The following is a 22631-nucleotide window of genomic DNA, read 5'->3' on the forward strand; positions in this document are numbered from 1 at the left end:
TTTTATGTCGGAAAATCTCTCCAAAGTAAACCTCAATCCAATGCACCGCACCCTCTACAATTAAAGCACTACTCTCTACAATTAAAGCACTAATCTAAAAAACTCAATTTCTTAAAGCAATCCCAAACAACATCCATGCAAATTAGATGCAATGAATCCTTATAGGATGCGAAATTGATTTCCTTATTAATTGATAATTATTAATTAGAGAGTACGTTTGAGCATAAATTCTCGCATCAAATAATAATGCTTTTGAATAAAAACAACAAAACAATACAAACGAACAAAAGTGAGAGATCGTTATGTTGGTTAGTTCAGAATCTTTATCAGATTGATATGAACCTCTATATTCAAGGCCAAATACTTGGCTTACAAATTACAATAATCTCGAAAGTGAAAGCTTTTTGAAGACTACAGAGAGGCAGTGTAGTTTGGACACAATTTATATAAAAAAATGATGATAACTGGAAAGTTTACAGGAAGACTAGTTCACCATCAAAACTTCACTTGTTTTTTTATCTTTTGGTGTTTGATCTTCTAAGAAGAAAATTCATGGCATCGTTTCGGCTCAAGTTCCGTCAAGATGGCCGCAATGATGCCCCGGTGACAACAGAAAATGAAATGGGAAACATATGTATTATGCACTGAACTGTACATCTTACATAATGATGGGTTGTTCTCCCTCAAGCTCGGATATAACTATTAGAGAATCCGTCAGTTCAAGGGAGAGAGGCTCTGACTTGGGAATTGGGTTAATAACCTGCAACAGTACAAGGTTGAGTAAGGTTCCAATTTCCATAACAATTTTTGTTCAAAACCAAATGGAGATATCCTACCTTCTTGTTGTTTTTCACATAACCTATAGCAACTTCTCGCCGTAAATACGCTCTTTCGGTGAGCTCAGAGAATGAAGGGTTCTCTCCTTCTTTCATGTATAGGCTGATATCCTATCAGGAAAAATAAAAAGATGGGCATGTAAAATATGCAGCTACAATGGATAATTGTGTTGGTTATCACATAGATTGTTACTGTTGAAAGCGTTCACAGCAGGACATTCAAATGACCAACTTAATTTGAACTATGCACAAGCCACGGGGTTTGAGGAAAAGCAAGAAAGGTCATGAAATGGTGGTTGACATGATCACCCGTTATACATTAGAGATTTCCCACAACATTTCCCACTAGAAAAAGGAAAAAAGACTTGGGGCCAAACCATTTAGTCTTATTTAGTGAGATAATTTAGAATGAAAGCAGTCCATTTAGGCTCCGTTTGGATTTAGAGTTGATCTCAACTCATCCCATCTAATCATTACAACTTGTTCAAATTTTTACACAAAATATAATAAACAATTCAACTTTTTCAAATTCTAAAATAATAATAATATTAAAAAATAATATTCTAACAATATTTTATTCAACTTTCAATTTTTATCTCAAGTAATCTCATCTAAACTAACTATCCAAACCTCACCTTAGACTTTTGTAGCGAGTGATATGCCTTTTCCTATGATGATTTTGAGTTCACCTCCTATATGCTTTTTTCCACTGACATATAATGTAATGCAATATGACAGATCCAAGCATGAGTAAGAAAGTGAACAACTTTATATAATCACTTGAAGGCCTCTTATAACCGGTAATATAATATCAGCAGTCTGTGCCAAGTCACATGATGTGACAATCCTTTATTTTTCCCTTTTATCTGGACAACTAAATTTGTTAACACACAAAATAAGAGAATAACCGGCCTTCATTTTATAACACAATCAAGGCAGCACCCTCTGCTGGTAAATGAACCGAAGTCTTCTCATTCCTAATTACCTCAAAAGTATCTATTCGAACTAGAGCAAGATTGGAGGAAGATGTAATTTTACCTTCACATATATTTCATCGCCCTCTGCATTCAGGATGTCTTTCCACACTTCATTCAGTTCATTATTCTCTGCGACTGCTTTGTACAAACTGATTATTACTTCTAATATGAAAGTACAGACTTAAAGTTAATCTGACAGCAGGAAGAGTACAAGGATTCAGGACCTTGAGCTGTAACAAGGCTCATTACTTCCTCTGCTGCTATGTAAGTCAAGGATGGCTTGTTCCTTGTAATCTGTAGAAATTGTAAACATTTAAAAGATATCAGTGATGTGGACAAATACAATAAAAGGTAACAAATTTGTATATGAAAAAACTGTTTACTGAAGTAATAATTACTTGTTTGCCCAATCTCATGTCAACAATCTCTGCAACAAGATTTTGAACCTGCAATACAATCATTCAGTCTCTTAATTCTCTTTCCTCTCAAAACTTCATGATTACCACAACTCTCTTAGTAAAAAATCTCCAAGATTAGTCTTTAGCATATAGAATACAAGGACGAATATTAAAAGATAATTTAAGCGATCTATTTACACCTTTACTCCAAACTTGTTGCAGATATTTTCAGCAAGGAGAAGAGAATATGCAGAATGTTTGTCTGCCCTGGATGGATCTGAAGAGAGAACAGTTAGTGCTAGGCAACCTTCAGCTTACTAAAGCATCATGTATAATTACCTCCAAGCAGCCACTCTCTATCATTAATGACAACTATCGACAAAGGAATGTCCTCACAATTGTGGAAAGACTTTTGAATGTTTACTATAGTTTCCTTCAAGGTATCATAGTTCATGGGGTTTCCTATCTGCAGCATATAAAAAGAAAATGATTAGAAGGAAAGCAGGAAAAAGGGAAGAAAGAATCAAAGAAATTGGGAGAAAGATTCAACCCTCTAGGTTGGCTGAGCGATATATACCTTGTGAGAAACTTGGATATTGTTGAGTTTGCCTCGCCCAGCAATCTTTCTTGCCCTGTTCCTATCATCTACCGGTACATCTGATAAAATCTCCTGCATACATACAAGCACAAAGTTATCGAGCACATATGAATGAACGTATGATCTAGAACCTCAACATAAATGACTTTTGAACCATGATCCATTACGCCTCAATAGCTACAACAATGTTTACTCTTGTTTGTGGTTGCTGAACTCATATCCCTACCAATCATCAAATACATCTTTCTCAAGCTGACAAAGTACATGTTAGACTGCATGCTTTGGAACTTTTTAATTTGTTGGCACCAAATGAGCAGGTTACCCATCTGGCCATCCTTAGAAAGGGATGCATATTGGCTGTCAAACTTCTGTTGGAAAATTTTCAGGAGTGAACTTAATGGGTTAAGCACAATAGCACCTTTCATATGGACAAGAAAGAAGCATATGAATGGCAAGTCCTCTCTGTTTCAATTTACGTCTTGGCTTTAAATAACACGATTATTACTAAAAATATAATATATATACTGATCATTATGTCGATCAGATCAGAAAGTATATCTAAGATCTATAAGCCAAAAAGTCAATAAAACTATTGTTGTAGGTTGTTTCAGGCTCAACCAATAAATTGACAAATGCGTCTCCACCATGCATGTTACTGCCCTAATTTTTACTTAAAAACTCCAAGACCAAAATTGAGGCATGCATGTGTAGATAAATGTGCAATTCGATAGGATATACAGACGCAATGAGACTCGCTGCGGAAGTCGAGTTAGACAACCGCGTCCTGTTGCATTAACGGGATACAAGTTGATAGCATATAGTAGAGACACTGACCATTCGTAATGGATAATAGAAGCATACCACTACACTGCCAGGTCCAAGATAATTATCGTATTCTTCTATCATCTCTACAACATCTGGGCGCCACCCCAGCAAAAGTATGCATTCTTTTGGTCCAAGATTCCAGTCTGATGCCTGTATTCACGTACAAAACATTACCACACTAACATCAAAGTGACATCCAAACCCTTTCCATAGCATACTGCTATTTTAGTGAGTATCAGTCCATGGGATTCTTACCTTGGAACCTGATCTGTTGGGACGTTTTACAATATTTTCGAGTCTTCTTTTCCTCAATTCAGTGGCATGATTTGAATAGTTTCCATTGTTTTCTAGAACTTCTTGATCTTGACTAGAACTGCTTCCTTCTTTTATAACATTTAGACATGCAACCCGCGAGTTCCTCATCCCATGAACTGGTGAAATGAATAAAATCTAAAACAAGAAAGTAAAATGATATTAGAACGTAGACACTTGAAAACAATTTTGTTGGAAGCTTACCTTTCTTTGTAAAAATAAAGGCAATCAAAAAGATTAAATTTGAATTAGACAATCAATCATGACCAGCTCAGACAACAAAAAACCATAATGAATTAAGCTTCCATATGGCATTAGTCTCATCAGCGTCAGGGAATTTCTAAAAAATAACAGATCCCAAGGTCATCAACCTTGCTATGGTCTAAGGATATAATACTTCAGCTTAATCATATAACCATGATAGGTACTATTTCACCATGTAACATTACTAAATGAATGTCATCTTTCCACTAACTGATCCTTGCCAGGAAGATCATGTGCTGCTTTCTGAAGGGAGACATTTTTCTTTGTAATTGACAGCCAAGTTGGATATTCTTTTTGATAGGTGTCTAGGTACATCAAGTTGGATATTCTTCAACTTAAGATCCATAATTCCTCTTTTAGATAGACATTCACAAAGATTGAAGTCTCAGCAGCAGGTAAAGTTAAATTCATCTAACAAATTCTGAATAAAAGTATTCACCCTCCAGCCATCAACTATGAATCAATAGAAAAATTCTGCATCAAAGCAAGATCAATCAGTCAATTGACAGGATTCTGGGGGCCTGCACATATGGACCATTCTTAGTCAAGTCTAGCACCACTCACAAAATGTCTTTGTATTGTAACCAAATTAATGGGCCTTCAAAGATCTCAAAGATCCATATAGACTACAGTGAGTTATCATACAAGGACATATTATGAGTCTGTTATTATGTATACGGTAATCTCCTAAATGAATATTTGGGGAAATCACTAGAAAGAGACCGAGCCAAAACAAATCAATCAAACCATTCAAGCATCTGGAACAGAAATACTTGTGTTCAGTTTCACAAATCATAAAATTTTCTAAATCATGGTGCTAACTTTATGGTAAATTACATTTTCCAGTATGGACTACCAACTCATTTTCACTTACACCCATAAAATTTATCTCCGTACAACTTGGACCTCATTTTATAATTTCAGTATCAGATTGTCCCCTCCGTAAAATACCAATGTTAATTCAAAAGGAAATATGTACGAAAAAATCATTAATATTAAAACTAAGCATTTCAATTGTGTTGGAGGGCAATTTTTATCTCTTTACATATTAAGTTAATGGTGGTTTTGACGAAATGGGGTAACTGATATTAAACTTCAAATTAAAATCTGAGTTACACCGAATCAAAGTTTATGGGTGTAAGAATGAGATGGTATGTCAGGGAGGAAAAATATAATTTACCCTAATTTCATTTTACAATAAGGAGGAATGCAAACTAAGCTTAGAGGGAACATACTTTGTCAGTTTGCTGCAGAATGTCATCGTCATTCGGGTGGAAGTATATCTTCCCACTCCGATAAAGACCACAAACAACTGCCTGAGATAATATATATCCAGCAAAAGTTTAAAAATTAGTATACCTATATAAGATGTTATTTGCAAGCAAAAATCGCATTTTGACGGTAGTACTACCTCTTGAAACCCCCGCCGTATCTGCCTGTAGTTCATTCCGGCTAAATTAGGAAAGCTGTGAAGATTAAATACATTTTCTGCAAGGAGTGAGTAGACAAAACATAACACTATTTAGTGGTTGAGTAGAAACTAAATCACTTATAGATAGAAAAGTAATCACTTTGGAAAAATATTAAATTGCTCCTGACAGCTGGATCATAAAATACCACCGATATATGCTCAACTTTATTTGGGTTCAATCAAGATGGAAGTCCTAAAACCACCCCAGAACTGAATCAGGAGATAATTCCATCAACCATAGACCCAAACCAAACCGATGCAGAAACAACCACTAAATTTTAGAAGAACCAAAATGAGATTGAAATGATGGGTTGAAGTGGTAGTTTTGCTCCTACTTTTTATCATTTGATGGGGCCATCTTAAAAAAACTGGCAATGATAATTCAACTGAATACTAAATAGAAGTCTAACTGAGAACCTTATAAGTAAATTATTAGATGATAGAGAATTTGTACCGTACTTCGATAATTAAGCAAATGCCTATAGATCTTTATGAGCCCCTTCTGCCGAGAGCATTGAACAAATAATTTGGATGCCACATTTTCTACTGGCTCTACTTTCAATCCTGATATTGATCTTAAGAGCTCACATGTACTGGGACTTGACACCTGCATTCATTAAAAAGGAATAATCATCACAGTAAATCGTAGAACATGACCTCAACTAGATACTAGCAAGAACATAATATACCTCAACAATGGTAGGGACAGATTCCATCTTCGGAATTGGTTGAAGTGCCAGTACAGAGAGAAATGCATCGGTATCAACATCAAACCTTATCAATTGAGGATATAAAGTCGATAAAATTCAACAGTGGATTTTTAAGATCTCTTCAAAAGCAAAAATGTTGTTACCCTACACAAAATAATCTAAAGTGCCACCGGATATAGACGAGTACAAGTGGGCTAATAATGGTGCTTGCAATTGTGTCATTGTGATTCCCCATACTGAATTATAAGAGTATTTGGTGTATGAGACCCCCCATTGCTTGAAAATGAGAAGTTCTTGCTCTTAATAATGGTTCCAATAGGATACCAATTGTATCATTAACTAATCCTTTTGGAACATAGGCCTAGATGTGACTTGGACCTCCCTTAAGATGTTATAAATAGTATCAAAGCCTATCCCAACCAGAAATGTGGGATTTGAGCTGTACCACCTACGACGGGCAGGCCCAACAAGGACGTCGGGATTTTAGGGGGGGGTAGATTGTGATACCCCATACTGAATGAAAATGGTAGATAGTGTATTTACTTGGAAAAGAGAATTCTTGCTCTTTGTAATGATTCCAATGTCATTGACTAGTCCTTTTGAAATATAAGTCTAGATGTGGCTTGGGTCTCCTTTAGGGCTTTACAATCATAAATTTGAAGTGAACATGCCAATTATCAACATAATCAACATTCTTAAAAGCCTCCTGCTTTATTTTGCTTACCCTTCAATCTGGGTTGAATAACTTGTTGCCGGTCATTGACAAACCTAATAACCAATTTATTTAGACCTACTCAGTTGCTTAAACCAACTCCTCCCCATTGAGTTTAGTTTTGGTTCTATCATTACAATCTTGCCAAATATCAAAGTCAACCTATTCTATTGTAAGGGGATGAGACAATGAGATGGTCTAGACTGATTATCCACCAAAAACACATGACAATGACAGCACAAGCTAGCCATTGATGGGCAATAATCTTATCAGATCATTATGTTCTGTTTTGATAAGTGTTCATTTTTTTTTATATAATCCTATCAAGACCATTATATTTTTTTTTACATTTTTAGTAAGTGTTTTTAATAGCATAATGGATTAAACGATGTAATACAATGAGATGTCTAAAATACTTAAAAGAAAAAGAATGAGATGTCAAAAACACTAATAATAAAGATGCATTATAAAATTCAGCAATATCCATTCATAATTATACCTGCTTCCTACAACAACATAAAAATGCAATGTCGAAAAGTAACATTAATCCATATTGAGATGTCCAATTACCATGAAATGTCTTCGACCTGACCAATCTATAATAAATTCTCTCTTATGATTTTTTTTTATAAGTAATAAATTTCCTCTTATAGCTTCCCCAAGATAATCTGATCAATGTTAAATGTACTCCATCAATGGCAAAGCAACATTGATATATCCTTGGACAATCAATTGATACAAAGGAAAACAGATTTTAACCAAACAGTGGATTAAACATTGAAAGCTCCACAGTTCCTTTAAGTTGATCAGGCTCTTACCTATCTCCTTTTGTTGGCAGTATAATTATTGCCCGTGCTTTATTGGCTGCAGCTCTCTCGAAGGATTTCGTTAAGCTAAGACTACAACTGTGGAAGGGGAACCTCAAAAGGTAAGAGATGGAAGTAAGTCAACTATGGCAATTAAATCTAATCCAACTGCAATTCATATCTTCTAGTATTTAACATCATAGAACATGAATCCAGACTGATAAGTGATGATAACCATTATGGACAAGGGGCCCACTCCAAAGTAACTAATGTTCTAAGAGAAAAGAAAGGTAGTGATGAAATTAATTGAAGAGATCAAGCTTTTACTTACAAAGCACCATTCAGTTTATAATGTCTGCAGGACTTTCTTTCAATTAAAGTCATCCAGACAAGCGAAAGCAACATTAACGAGAAATATCTCCATTCTGGTTAATTATAAGGTTACATTGAATTTACTAGAGAAACTGGCCACACAAGCAGTAAGATTACTCATATTTTTATCGAGCCATCTAAAGTCAAGTTCTGTTGAGTGATTTCAGCAAATAATATCAACATTGTAGTTCTAATATTTTAGGATTTTTTTGTTTTTAATTATAGCTTACGCATTACTTTAGGATGTAGCTCAATTCAAAGTGGAAAGTAATAAAAATAATAATAATTACACACAAAAAAAAAAAGAATAAGGAGGTAAACTGTCTTTTAATAGGAAAAATCACAAAACTTAAGGGATCCCCAACCAAGAAAAGTAACAAGTGAATAAACTCTTGGCACAGTCCCAGAGAAGAGAAAAAAGGGCATTTTCTACAAGGTAATGTGGTGATTAGAAGAAAGGAAAACACTCGATAATTACCTCTTTGTAAGGACATCAATATGATAAAGATCCTTAGCAATACTGTCAACTAGTTTGTCCATCTGCTTCCTTGGAAGATCAGACATAAGGAGAATTCTCTGCCTCCTGTAAACATAGGGAAGAGGATCATGGAATCTGTAGATATAAACATAAGATATTGATATAGAACCTGAACTGGTAGTAAAAGATCAATTACCTAGCCGTAGCAGTACCTAAGCGGACAGCAAATTCATGAGACTTATCTAGTTGCTTCAGTATGAAATTCAGATGACTGCTCACTCCACATATAACGATATGATCAGTCTCCATAACGTGCAGTTGAGCCCCTTCCCTGAGCTTCTGCATATTGTTCTGCACAAAAAAAGAGAGAAAAAAAATTAAAAAGAATGACATGCAAGCTTCAGTAAATGTTTCTTATTTCAGGAGCTTACTCTCAACTGTTCTGTCATTGTGCTCAACAGGCGAGAGTAAAATAATATGCCCCAAATAGCAAGAACCAAGCCAATTACACGTTCAACACGTGTTTTTTGCTGCAGTTCAACACATAAAGATGCTATCTTAGACACAATACAATTTCATGACGACATGGGCAATGCACAAACAATGGAAGTGCTTTAACAACTATCAAATTCACAAGAGGCTGTCACACTTTTAAATGAGTAGATGATGAACACAGACATGCCCAAGCCTCCCAGCAGCAGTCCTCCAGAGATTGTGTGCTCTTCCTGTGTTGTTCAACATTGGACATACCAAATTTAGCAAACAAGCATGGATGACCGTCTACCAAACGAAAAATATTGGCACTAACTATACATCAAAACTTCTCTGAAAATTGGTAGATTGTTGGTTACCTTAACTTGAAGAAAAGGAAACCACCAATGACAACAACGGAGAAGCACGCTACCAGGACCACTATAAAGAACCTGCAAAATATCAACAATATAATCCAGCACATCAATGAGGACACAGAGAGTTTTTGATACATTAAGATATTTACCAAGTATGTAGGCATACATACAGCATGTTGGAAACATCTATGAACTATGACCAGTGGCAAGTATGAATTAGAAAATCAATCAGATGACCGAAATTTAGATTTTAGACTGCAAGAGAGCCAATACAAATATCAAACCACAGTTAAATCCTCTTCTGGCTTTGGATATTTTTCCACAAAACTCATTACTATCAACATGAGAAAGGTGCAGTCTTTGCCCATAAATTACCATGAACTCTTCCCAGAAAATTGAAGTTTTCCTCATGAAACAGTCAACAAATAAATGCGCTAACTCATGAACAATGAATATACTTCACTTACGTGGCAACATTTTTCTCAAGTTGGATGTTGAGCAAGTACAATAACCGCGCAAAGCTCCATCTAATATCTTGAAATGAAGGCAAGGACACATCCAATTGAAGAGGTCTGGGCTTATTTAAGGAATTAGATACACAAGCAAAAGGCAAGCTTGCTACCCCAAAAGTCTGAACTATACAGGGAAGTATTTGTTGGAACACCTCTACCAATGGATTAGGCAATTTTAACTGTGTCAGTCTGAGTAGCAAAAACAATGACATTGAGCCCATCATGATCTTAGTTTGATAACCCTGCATGTAGAGTGCATTGCATCAGGACATTTACAACACATTCTTACAGAAATATTTTGAGCAATTTTTCATAGTACAACTCATCGTTTTTAGTACAACTCATTGTTTTTACTGTAAGAAATTCAACTATCTAGACAATGTTTTGGCCAAAAACTGAAATAAATGAAGAATCTGAGGGAGCAAGTCCAAGGGTCATGAAACTAGGCAATCTTCCACTCATCCAGAAGTGCAGTCTCACAAACAGAGGACCAAACCAGTTTAACGCATCGGTTGACTTTGATATGCATATTCTTTCAAAGTTATGGAATTCCAATAATCATTAGCTTAAAAAAAAAGATAACTAATTAATCATGGACATTGATATGCATATTCTTGCAACGCTCATGTGCATGGCACAAACATCAGTTATTCCAAGATTTTTCTTGTCCTTTCACTCTTCAACTTTACAAACTTTCAAAAAGTTCCATCTTCAGAGCAACTAGTTGATTATGAATCAGTAAATAAATAAGAGTTGACATATAATCCTGATTATTCAATTTCAGCAAGAAATGGCATCTTACTGAAAACAGATTCATCAACTTCTATCCTTGACGCTCCCCACCCATGCCAGTCCAGAGGTGAAAGGGAAAAGGAATCACCACCATACTAACCCTTACTATCTCTTCTGACCAAGTGCCACCGCAATCTAATGATTGCAAGTGATAAAGATCTGGCAACTTACAGACCCAAGCTCATTGTTCCTTGTCTTTTAATCATGGATATGATTTTATGATGGCACTTTTCTGCCAATAACATTATTCCTTTCTTGCACAGACATTGCTTCCCAAAACCTAAATTTTATTTTTTTCCTGGTTGAGACGAGGATAATGCCTAGACTCCCATACACCATTACTTCAGCTCTTACTACTGTAATTCTAAAATGCAATTATGAGCACAAAATGATGAGCAATTTGATATCATCATTTTTTTAGCCAAAATCAATAATGTGAATGCCATTAGATTTCTTATAATCTATTTTTTTTTTTATAAGTAATAACTTTATTAATATCAATGTAATAGGCATAGCCCGAGTACACAGGAAGTATACACAAGAAACACCTAATACATTCTAGAACTTAGAAAAACGAAGACAAGAACGCGTTTACAGCCCCTCCCTTCAGTACAATAGCAGAGAACTAGCTAAGTAGAGTGCTTATAAAAAACTTCCAAAATGCATCTCTATTGCGTTCCCGATCATTAAAGCACCACTCATTTCTCTCCCACCAAATACACCACATAATACACAAAGGCAACATTTTCCAAGCAACTGCCACTTGGGAACAAGTATGCATTTGAAAGTTGGTCCAGCATGTTAGGAAATCGACCACTGCTTCTGGCATAACCCAGCACAGCCCAACCCTTCCAAACACACCATCCCATAGCACTTTAGCCATTTCACAATGAAGTAGTAGGTGGTTCACTGATTCCGCTTCTTTCTTGCACATAAAGCACCAATCCACAACAATCATTCCGCGCTTCCTTAGGTTGTCAATCGTCTGAATATTCCCTATTGCTGCTGTCCATAAAAAAAAAGCCACCCTTGACGGAACATGAGCCTTCCAACAAAGTTGGTCCCTGCCCTGTCTTCTTAACTCCACTGAATACAACTGTCTAAAAAAATCAGTAACCTCCTCTAGTTCCCAATCCTGGACAGATCTGGAGAAGCCTACATCCCAAAGCACCACTCCATTGGAAGATACCATCACGTCGGAAACTGAAGCTTGCTTATTAGTTGCCAACCTGAAAACAACCGGAAATGCTCGATACAATTCAATATCCCCACACCAAACATCAGACCAAAATCTGATTTTTGAACCATCACCAACCGAGAAGTTAACTTGTTTTAGGAAGCGACCCCAACATTTCCTAATAAACTTCCATAGACTCAGTCCATACGAATTCCTGCTCTCCGTGGTACACCATCCTCCCCAATCACTACCATACTTGCGATCAATCACCCCCATCCACAATGCTTCCTCTTCCCCATGATATCTCCATAGCCACTTCCCCAACAACGCCTTATTAAAACTACATAGACTATGAATACCCAGACCTCCATCAGCAATCGGACAACAGATTTTTTTCCAGCTTACTAAGGGAAGTTTGGTCTCCTCTCCCAAGCCTCCCCAAAGAAAATCTCTATATAATTTTTCAATACGGTTGGCCACACCAACTGGTAAAGGGAATAAAGATAAGAAGTAAGTAGGGATATTAGAGAGAGTACTCTTTATAAGAGTAATCCTACCCCCTTTAGATAAGTAAGTCATTTTCCAAGCTGCCAACTTCCTCTCTATCTTCTCGATCACCCCGTCTCAAATGTGTTTGGCCTTAAAAGATGCCCCTAACGGTAGTCCCAAATACTTTATGGGCAGAAATGCAAATTTACACCCCAGAAATTCAGCCAATCCCGAGATGGCTTGAAAACATAGCAGGACAGCCCTCAAAATTTGAATTTGTTCCCCAACAGCCTCACAAAAAATGAGGGTATCATCAGCGAAAAGTAAGTGTGATATAGTAGAGGGGCCACTAGAATTGGTTCCCACTGAAAATCCCGAGATAAATCTTGCTCCTACCACTGCCTCCACCATTCGACTCAAGGCTTCCATAACAATGTCAAACAAGAAGGGAGATAAGGGATCCCCCTGCCTCAAACCTCTAGAACTCGAAAAATACCCACAAGGCTGCCCATTAACAAGAATAGAAAAGCGAACTGTTGAAATGCAGTGACTTATCCAGCCACACCACTTATCACCAAAACCGCATCTTCTAAGCATATACAAAAGAAAATTCCAATTTACATGATCATATACTTTTTCCATGTCCAACTTACAAAGGACCCCCGGAGCCCCTTCCCGCATGCGGCTATCTACACATTCATTTGCGATCAACACCGAATCTATAATTTGTCGTCCTTTAACAAAAGCGTTTTGAGATTTGGAAATGATCTTCCCCATCACTTTGCTCATTCTATTTGCTAACACCTTTGAAATAATCTTATAGACACTACTTACCAAGCTAATTGGGCGAAACTCCTTCAACTCCGAAGCACCCACTCTTTTTGGAATTAAGGCAATAAAAGTGGCATTCAAACTCTTCTCAAACTTCTGAAACTCATAGAATTCATGAAAAACTTTCATCACATCCTCCCGCACAAAATCCCAACAATCCTGAAAAAATGCCATAGAAAAGCCATCCGGCCCGGGAGCTTTGTCTCTCCTCATTCCACACACCACCCGATGCACCTCAAGCTCTTCGAACGGCCTTTCTAGCCAACTTTTTGAAGAACCATCCACCGCTGCAAAGTTCAATCCATATATCTTAGGTCTCCAATCTTCCGTCTCACTAAGGAGGGAACTAAAATACTGCTCAGCATGCTCTTGGATCTCAGCCGGTGATGTAAGCAGATTATTTTCAGCTCTTAACATCTCGATGGCGTTGTTTCGTCTATGAGAATTGGCCATTTTGTGGAAGAAGCTAGTACACTTATCCCCCTCTTTGAGCCAAAGAACTCACGACTTTTGCCTCCATGATATTTCTTCCCTCAAAAGAACCCTCTCAAGTCTATTTAGACAAACTCTCCTCTCTATCCCCATCAGCTTCCAAGGATTGGAGCTCATCCCAAAGGACTTTTTTCTGCTGCTCAACATTCCCAAAAACTTCCTTATTCCAAATCTTCAGATCAGCTTTTAAAGCTTTAAGTTTACTAGTCAAAACAAAACTAAGAGTCCCCTCAAACTGGTACAACAGCCACCAATTTTTTACCATATCGACGAAGCCCTCCACTTCTAGCCACATATTCTTGAATTTAAAGTACTGTTTGCCCTCATGAATACCCCCACACTCAAGAATAATGGGGAAGTGATCCGATCCTATCCTTGGGAACCGTTTTTGGCACAACTTCGGATAATGAGCTTCCCACGACGATGAAACTAAAAATCTGTCCAATCTTGAACTGCCTCTAGAATTGGACCACGTATATTCACCCCCCACCAACGGCAAATCCAGCAATTCCAAGTCGAAAATCAACTGTGAGAAAGCCTCCATTGCTACAGTTATTGAAGAAAGACCCGCCCTCTCACTTGGGAATCGAACTATATTGAAATCCCCACATATGCACCAAGGAAGATCCCACATAGAATATAACCCTGATACTTCATCCCACATCAGGTTCCTATCCCGATCCCTATTGGGACCATAGACACTTGCTAATGCCCACGACCACCCATCTTCTACGTTCCTTAAAACACATGCCACCAAGTAATTTCCAATACACTCTTCTACCATCTTGACAACTCTACTATCCCACATGACTAGCACTCCACCAGAAGCACCAGAAGAGGCTAGGTGAGACCAGCCTACAAACGAACCTCTCCACAAGCTACTAATAACATTTCTGTCCACATTTACTAATTTTGTTTCTTGAAGACAAACAACATCAATCTTACAACTATGAATAATAAACCTGATGCGAAGGCGTTTATTGACATTATTGATCCCCCTTACATTCCACAACATAATTTTAGGCTTCATTAACAGATATGGCATCCCTCCCCTTAAATCTGTTCCTCCCTGAGGTACCCTCCTTATTGTCGTAATTAATGGAACAATGTAATCTTCTCAACTCCCGCTTCTTTTTCACAGATGACTGCTCTACCATGGATCGACCAGCTTCAATAGCAACTAAAAGTGCCCTCAATTGTTCTTCATAACCCTCATAAAAGAGACCCACACAGCTTTGAATTTTCTCCACTTGTTTAAAGACCCAATCTGAGGTTTCCTCCGACACAATCTGAAGATGAGTCATCTGTAATGGAGATGAACTATCCATCTCCTCCTCATAAACAGCTACTTCGAGTTCTGGCACCGAGGCCATCCTAACTTGCTCTTCCAGCTCTTCCAATTCTTCTCTTTCAGACCTTTCAAACTCAATCTGCCTACTATCTTCTAAACAATTACCCCTTTCCACCATAGAGGTCAAAACCTCCCTCGTATGGGTGACCATAGAAGTCAGAACCTCACAATGTCCCTCAACATCCTCAACAATTTCCCCTGCCTCCCTTTCTAGAACATGGTGGACCACCAGAAGCTCCTCCGAAGCTTCCATTGTGCCTATCGACATATTCTGTGCCAATAGTGGAAGCGTTTGTGCTGATATCGGCTCCGATACATAGTCTCGGGGTTGAGCCAAAACTATCTTGCCTTTGCTCCCGAGAGAAACAACTTTACTCCTCACGATTGACTTCGGGATCTCCTTCACTACTAGCATCGACTGAGTCTGTGCAAGAGTCGAGTCGTTTGATTCTGATCTTATGGCAGAACTGCCTGGTTTCGCCCCTCCATGCTTAACAGACTCTGCTACAGGCAGCATTTCTTCCAACGAAGCTTCGAGAGCCTGCGTCGTCACCATCTGAGGCATCGCCGACGTCAGAGGCACTGACCCACCCACCTCTGAGTCCGCCCCGACCTGCGGCTTCTTCCTCCACACCAAAGATTTCAGCTGGTTGGGCTTGGATTCGAAATTATGTTTGGACTGAGCCTTACCTTCATTCTCAAACTCCGGCCCACTCCCCAAGCCCAAATTCGAACCCATAACTCCTTTACCCAAGACGCACCGTATCATCCCATTGACTTTAACAGCCATCTCTTCCAAAGCTGCATGCATATCCCGCAAATCCTTCAAAATATCATTTTGCCTAGACACGCCTCTGCCATCACCCTCCCGCCTCTGTGCACCTACCACAACAGGAGCTTCCCCTACTCTATTCAAGCCTGCCGAAGCAAAGTTTCTCCCCTCTCGAGGTGTCTGTAGAACCTCCAAGTAAGACCGAGCTACTGTCGACAACGAAGATGGAGGACTTCTCCCCTGAGCACCTTTGTTACTCACCTCCCTCACGACTGCTGCAAGCCTCCTCCACCCCATTCCTTCCCTTTCCCCAGGGATAAAGATGAAGCTCCGACGCCCCTCTCCACTATACTCCACTATGGCCAAGAAACAGCCACGGGAATTGAAGCTCTTCTGTGCGATGTATCCCCTGTTACCATCCCTGTAAGCAGAATAATACACCTTCCTTCCATGCTGAGAACATTCCTCCAAAGCCCTTAAGACCCAGCGTGTTGTATCCCAGCCCAACTTCAATGTTTGCGATCCTTTCCAACCCCTCTCCGTGATAAACACTTCACGCCCCTCCATCCTTATCTTAAACACCTTCGATTCAATTGCAATCCTTCTCATGATTAAGTTAAGCTCTTACATGTAGACACCAGCTCTTACTCATCCAGACTTCCGAAACAAAGTTTTGATTCAGAAGCAAGGACAGAAAATCTTAACACCCAACTTAACTACATGCTAATTACCACAATGAACTACCGCCAATGACGGCCCTAACCAGAAACAAGGACAGGAAAAAACAAGAAAATTGAGGAAAGCAGAAAATGTACGGAGAGGATACTTGCATGGGTACTCAGTTAACTTGGTCCAAAGCACCATGGGTACTCAGTCAATCTATTTAACTAGAAGCATACAAAATATTAATCAATCAAGTTCCAAGAAATACTGTAATTTTTTTTATTATCCAGGAACAACGTCCTGACTAATCCCAGGGGTGCACAGGATGTTGTAGATGTAAATATTATCTTCAACAGTAAGTTAACATCAATATGTGACTTTGATTAAAGAAAAAAATAAAACTGGAAAAGGATACAAACCAAATATTTAAGTCCTTGTATTGAAGCAAAAGAATGGTATGAAACTCAATGTTCTTACATGGCATCATTACCTAAAATTTGATATATCTTAGGAAAATACAATAAAGGAAAAATATATTCCAATTAAATGCTCACCTGATAAAAATTATCCCAGTCTATACTAATGAATTTGCCATTCAAATCATCTGAAACATTTATGTACATATTGGAATCTGACCTATCCCCTGTACTCTGAGAACTAGCCCCCCGGTTCCCTGTAAAGATATTAGATAATTATGCAGTGGTTAGACACCGAATAATGTTAGAAAAAAAAGCTGATCTGTAGACCATCGCAAGAAAGAAAAAGAGAAGCATATTTGTGTTGATTTCCATAATTGAAATAAAACCTTGTTGATTGCCATAATTGAAATAAAATCAATTACCTCTCTCTTCTAGAGAAACTGACACATATTCATCCCCCTCACCCCCCAAGTCCCCTAATTGACATAGTGAGTCATACAACAAATTCATTGCCTAGCTAAGAAAAGAGTAATCAAATTTCATTAGATGGATCATACACGAACTGACCAACCAACAAAGACATCCCACCAGGATGATGATGGCAAAAAATAACAAAAAGTGAAGATACTTTATTCCTGGGAAAAAGCAACCATGCTTCCAACTGGTATCTACCTGTGGCATTCATGATTGTTAAGGGCCAAAATGTTCCCTACTAAATACTATATTCAAAGGAAGAAGGGAAATAATCAATTTTAAAGGTAGTGAATGGCATGACACTATTGCAGCATTAGATGTATAGTCAAACTGCATACTGCATCACGTGGTACATCACCAGCCAACCAACATTTGATTGATCTAAGTTGCTTCAGAAAAGCACAGCTATATGATATACAAAGCAAGGATGAATAATGGACAGCAGGCACAAAGAGGCAATGCCAACACATGAAGTTACCCCCAGAGAAAGGACCAAAAACAGTCACATCAAGAATTCACAATGCAATCTATACTCGGAAGGAAGCTCAATGGGAGACAGTTGAGTGCCAGAGATTAATGTATGAGAATATCTTCTGTAAAGTATACTCCCAGTGTACTTTGGTTGTGCCACTTTGAGCTTTAATAAAACTGACCTAGAAAAAAAAATCTAAAAAAATAAATTTATTCAAAAAAATTTATTGAAGATAATCAAATAACCTAAACATATAGGCACTCCCAAGAAAATAACAATAAGTGAATCATTTGCCGTGTAAATCATATTGTTACCATAAAAGCGAAGCTAATATGTCATGATCAAACAGTTTGCAAGTAGCTGAAACCTGAAGGAATTATCGTAAGGAACATCAAAACAGAGCATGATGGCCTGTTTGAAACCATATAAAAAGCTTTAGATTGTGTGTGGAAGTTAAGATGTGGATGAATATAAGTCAAAAACTTGGAAAGATTATTCATATAACAGATATATGGATAAACATTTTTTTACTGCTTATACTCACCTCCATTGTGTATTATTGAACTGCATGCATGTACATCCGAATATTTGATCCGCCTGAAATTGCCCGACATTGATATCCTGAAAAGCATCATGTCAACTTCAGCCTCTTATAGCTCCGGCTCTACAATAAAATTCAAGATAAAAGGTACTTCACATATAACAAAATGCAGGCGGAGGATATCAGCGTGGAGCAATCTTACAGATGACATTTTGTGTAAGATTTTTTCTACATTGTTCCCAGGAGGCCCCTTAGACCTATGGGATACAAGATGGGATTCGACCCTCTTCTTTCCCTTGAATCCCATTCCCATGGTGTAGGCAGGATTTGCTCCCAGGTACCTTGTACAATACAAAAGACTTTGCCCACTGAACAAGCTAACACTTACCGTTATGCATATGATACTGCAAATAAACTAACCGTCACAAAACAAATTTTTCCAAGAACAACTGCTTTTCCGAAAAAAAACAATAAATAAAGTGTGAAAAATTCCACGAACAACAGGTGACAATAAGCCTAAAGAAAAAGGCCAAAAAAACAAATAAGATAGGTTGAGTGGACACATTAGTACCAAGCACAATGGTGAGGACATCATCCAGCAAAATGGTGAATTTTTTACTCTTTGGGAAAGAAGATCGACAGAACGGCATTACGAGGCCCTTCGGAATTGGGATCGCTCACATGGATCCCTTTTCAGCATTCGGCCCTATCTAAGAACACATTACCTGATTCCTTCCTAATGATCATAATCCTTCTCTCTAGTTTGATAATAATATTAGCTCAAAACCATAAACGTTGCCGGCTGCCCAAAGACATAATCCTTCTCTCTAGTTTGATAATAATATTAGCTCAAAACCATAAACGTTGCCGGCTGCCCAAAGACAACCACTTACTTGAAGGATTATGCATACAAGTGCTCACTCCATCTACATCTCATCTTCTGCCCTGACTTGAAATAATGATTTAAACACTTCCCTAAACTTCAGTTAAAAGTCCCAGAGAGAGAGAGAGAGAGAGAGAGAGAGTCGATGACCAAGTCAATTTACAATATGGGATTGTTTGGCATCGGTGGACGTATGAAACAGAAAAATAAGTACGGTGATTCAGAATGCCGAACGCAGGATCAATACACCTCTATAATTCAAACTGGGAGAAAATGTCACATACTTCAACTCAAACAAATCGATTACAACATAGAAAAAATAAAAAAAGAAAGAGACTCTGGCCATGAAAAATTCACCTCCGGGAAAAAGGAACCTGATTGAGCCTCGGAACTTGGGGAGGCAATATCCATGGCTGTGAGCTATGCAGTAGACTCAGAAGCATCTCTCTTGTCCCCCTCTGTGATGAACCAGTACGAAGGAGTAGATAGAAAGTCAAGAGTGTTGGATTTGATTAATATATACAAATAACAACGATGCGTGATCGGTTCTGTTGCTTTGGTCGATGAGGAAACTGGGGTGGTGGGGGCTTAAAAATTCTTGCGGTTTGTTTTTCGCAGGACAGACAGAGATGAGTTCAAACTTCTAAAAACGGGAACTGAGAACTAGGGAAGGAGATACCATCGATGTTGTGAAAAACACTTCTGGTTTGGAAGAAGAGTTTTCCAACCCGCGACAAAAATTACCGGTCCACGTCACCACAGCACTTGCTAAAATCCTTCTTCATCGATAAATAAATGCAGACATCTACTAAAACTATATTTTATGAAATTTACATGAATAAAAATTGTATGTTGACCCCGGCTTACGTGCAAGACGATTAATGACAGGTTTGGAATATGGGATGAGATATAAAATTTTTATCTCATCTCATCTTATTATTATATTTTTTTTAAATCTTTATATAAAATATAATAAATAATTTAATTTTTTTAAATCTCAATTCAATTTTTTTAAATCTCAACACAATAATAATATTAAAATATAATATTTTAAATACTAAAATAAAATATAAAATTCTCATCTCACTCTCTAAACATGTCATAACGATTGTTAGATGGCTCGTGCTTAGAAGGAGAGAGGAAATTACTTTCTTTTCTTTTTTTTTCTAAGCAAGAGAGGAAATTACTTATTTATCTATAGAAAGGATAAATATGACCTTTAATTGTAATTTATGTAATAGTTAGATTGAAAATAAATTTAATATATCACATAAAATCACTTTAATTTATAAATTTATTTTTATAAATTCTTTTTATAATTGAAATATTTCTCTTTTCTATGAAGAAAAACAAGAATAATTCACGCATTCAAAGATTGTGAGTATAGGCAAGCTCATGACCAAGTTGCATTTCTTAGTAACTAAGGAGACGTTTGGATTCGTAGATTATCTCAGTTCATCTCAATTTATCTCAATTCATCTCACTACTATTCAATACTATTCAGCAATTTTAACTCACAAATCTTATTACTATTCACAACTCATCTTATTACTATTTACAATTTATTTCAACTCATCTCAAGTCATTTAAAGTCATCTTTAAATCCAAAACGTCTCCTAAGTCATTTTGGTTGCCATTGTTGTCATTTAAGTACCGTTTAGATTTTAAAAATATTTCATCTCATCTCATTACATTATTATAATTTTTTAAAATTTATATATAAAATATAATAAATAATTCAATTTTTTAAATTTTTAAAATAATATTAATATTAAAAATTAATATTCTAACTATATTTTTTTAATTTTCATCTAAAATAAACTCATCTTATATTTAAGGAGAGATTTGGATTCAAAACTCATTTCAATTTATCTCAACTCATCTCATATCATCATTACAACTTTTTTAAATTTCTACACAAAATATAATAAATAATTTAATTTTTTTAAATTTTAAAATAATTTTTCTAAATTTTTATATTAAATATAATAAATAATTTTATTTTTATTTTATTATTTACAAACTATCTTAACTCATAAAATCTATGGATGCAAACCTATCCTAAATTTAAACCTGTCCTTATATTTACTTGTACGGACTATGATGCCATATTTAGGTACATGAATGGTAAAAGGAAGTTCACGAGGTGTCATAATGTTATTGTTGTGGTAGAGAAAGGTTCTTGGAGCGGGTATTACACGTGGTCCACGTCAAATCAGAGTGAGAGTAGTCTTTTTCTTTTACAATCCCACGTGACATCACTGGTTTTTTTCTCCGTTTGGTACAGAAGAATCGCAGCTTCGGGGTGAGTTTAGGTCTTAAAGTAAGTTGAGTTAAATTTAGATAATAAAATATTATTAAAATATTATTTTTTAATAATATTATTATTTTAAAATTTTAAAAAATTAAATTATTTATTATATTTTATATTAAAATTTAAAAAAATTATAATGATGAGTTAAGATAAATTTATAATTCAAACTCAACTTTAATGTTTTAGAGCATTAGCAGTGATTTATTTATATGCATGTATAAAATTATCTTTTTTACATATTTATTTTGTTATTTAAGTAAAATTTTTACATTAATTTATGTATATTTTTTTATAAAATAATAATAAAATACTATTATTTTTTTATTATTAATTTTTGTTAAAATCAATTATATATATATTTTATAATTAAAATCTACTGTGTATATTTGACATTAATAATACAAATATAATAATAAAAAATATATTTTTTTATATATTATGTTAAAAATATAATAAAATGAAAAATATATATAATATATTATAATAATAAAATAAATGTGTAAATGAAGATTTATTATGTTGTTAAAAAAATGAGAAAAGAAAAAGATTGTAAGAGAGAGTGGGAAGAGAGAGAAATAATGATTAAAATATGATTTGTAAGGTGAATAGTAGTTATCTAAATTTAGATAAGCACTGTAATTAAATATTTTGATATACATAAACTAATGTGAAAGATTTTAAGATTATATTATGTAAATATAATTCTATAATAGACTAATGTTAATGCCCTTACATCACGTGCCACGTGGAGTTTCTCTAATCCCATCTAGTGGACATTTGGTATTGAATAAATATTCATAATCTCTTAACATTCTACATTTTATATTTTTTTTAATTTTTAT

General features: G+C 36.2%; 1 protein-coding gene across 1 annotated transcript; it reads right to left on the bottom strand.

The window, feature by feature from the left end:
- Positions 1–300: 300 nt before the first annotated feature.
- On the bottom strand, positions 301–20238 carry LOC109005107 (putative ion channel POLLUX-like 2). Its single transcript, XM_018983894.2, has 25 exons — positions 19833–20238; positions 18596–18672; positions 18419–18462; positions 17241–17359; positions 10075–10361; positions 9611–9682; positions 9409–9484; positions 9191–9289; positions 8956–9110; positions 8760–8864; positions 7922–8008; positions 6371–6455; positions 6141–6288; positions 5622–5698; positions 5446–5526; positions 3890–4084; positions 3671–3784; positions 2789–2881; positions 2551–2677; positions 2412–2488; positions 2212–2259; positions 2038–2107; positions 1875–1948; positions 837–947; positions 301–760 (listed from the first exon to the last, which is right to left on the bottom strand). The coding sequence occupies exons 1-25, from the start codon at positions 19884–19886 to the stop codon at positions 659–661; spliced, it is 2577 nt and encodes an 858-aa protein (XP_018839439.2). The 5' UTR covers positions 19887–20238; the 3' UTR covers positions 301–658.
- Positions 20239–22631: the final 2393 nt, after the last annotated feature.

This window comes from Juglans regia, chromosome 12 (genome assembly GCF_001411555.2).
Source record: "Juglans regia cultivar Chandler chromosome 12, Walnut 2.0, whole genome shotgun sequence".
Taxonomy (NCBI): domain Eukaryota; kingdom Viridiplantae; phylum Streptophyta; class Magnoliopsida; order Fagales; family Juglandaceae; genus Juglans; species Juglans regia.

Bases quoted from the DNA above. Each gene is read 5' to 3' on its own strand.
- LOC109005107 (XM_018983894.2), bottom strand. From the start codon at position 19,886: ATGGATATTGCCTCCCCAAGTTCCGAGGCTCAATCAGGTTCCTTTTTC. The intron at 9,485-9,610 runs GTAACCAACAAT...TGAACAACACAG, and splicing joins TTCCTTTTCTTCAAGTTAAG to GAAGAGCACACAATCTCTGG. The intron at 6,289-6,370 runs GTATATTATGTT...TAATGAATGCAG, and splicing joins CTGTCCCTACCATTGTTGAG to GTGTCAAGTCCCAGTACATG.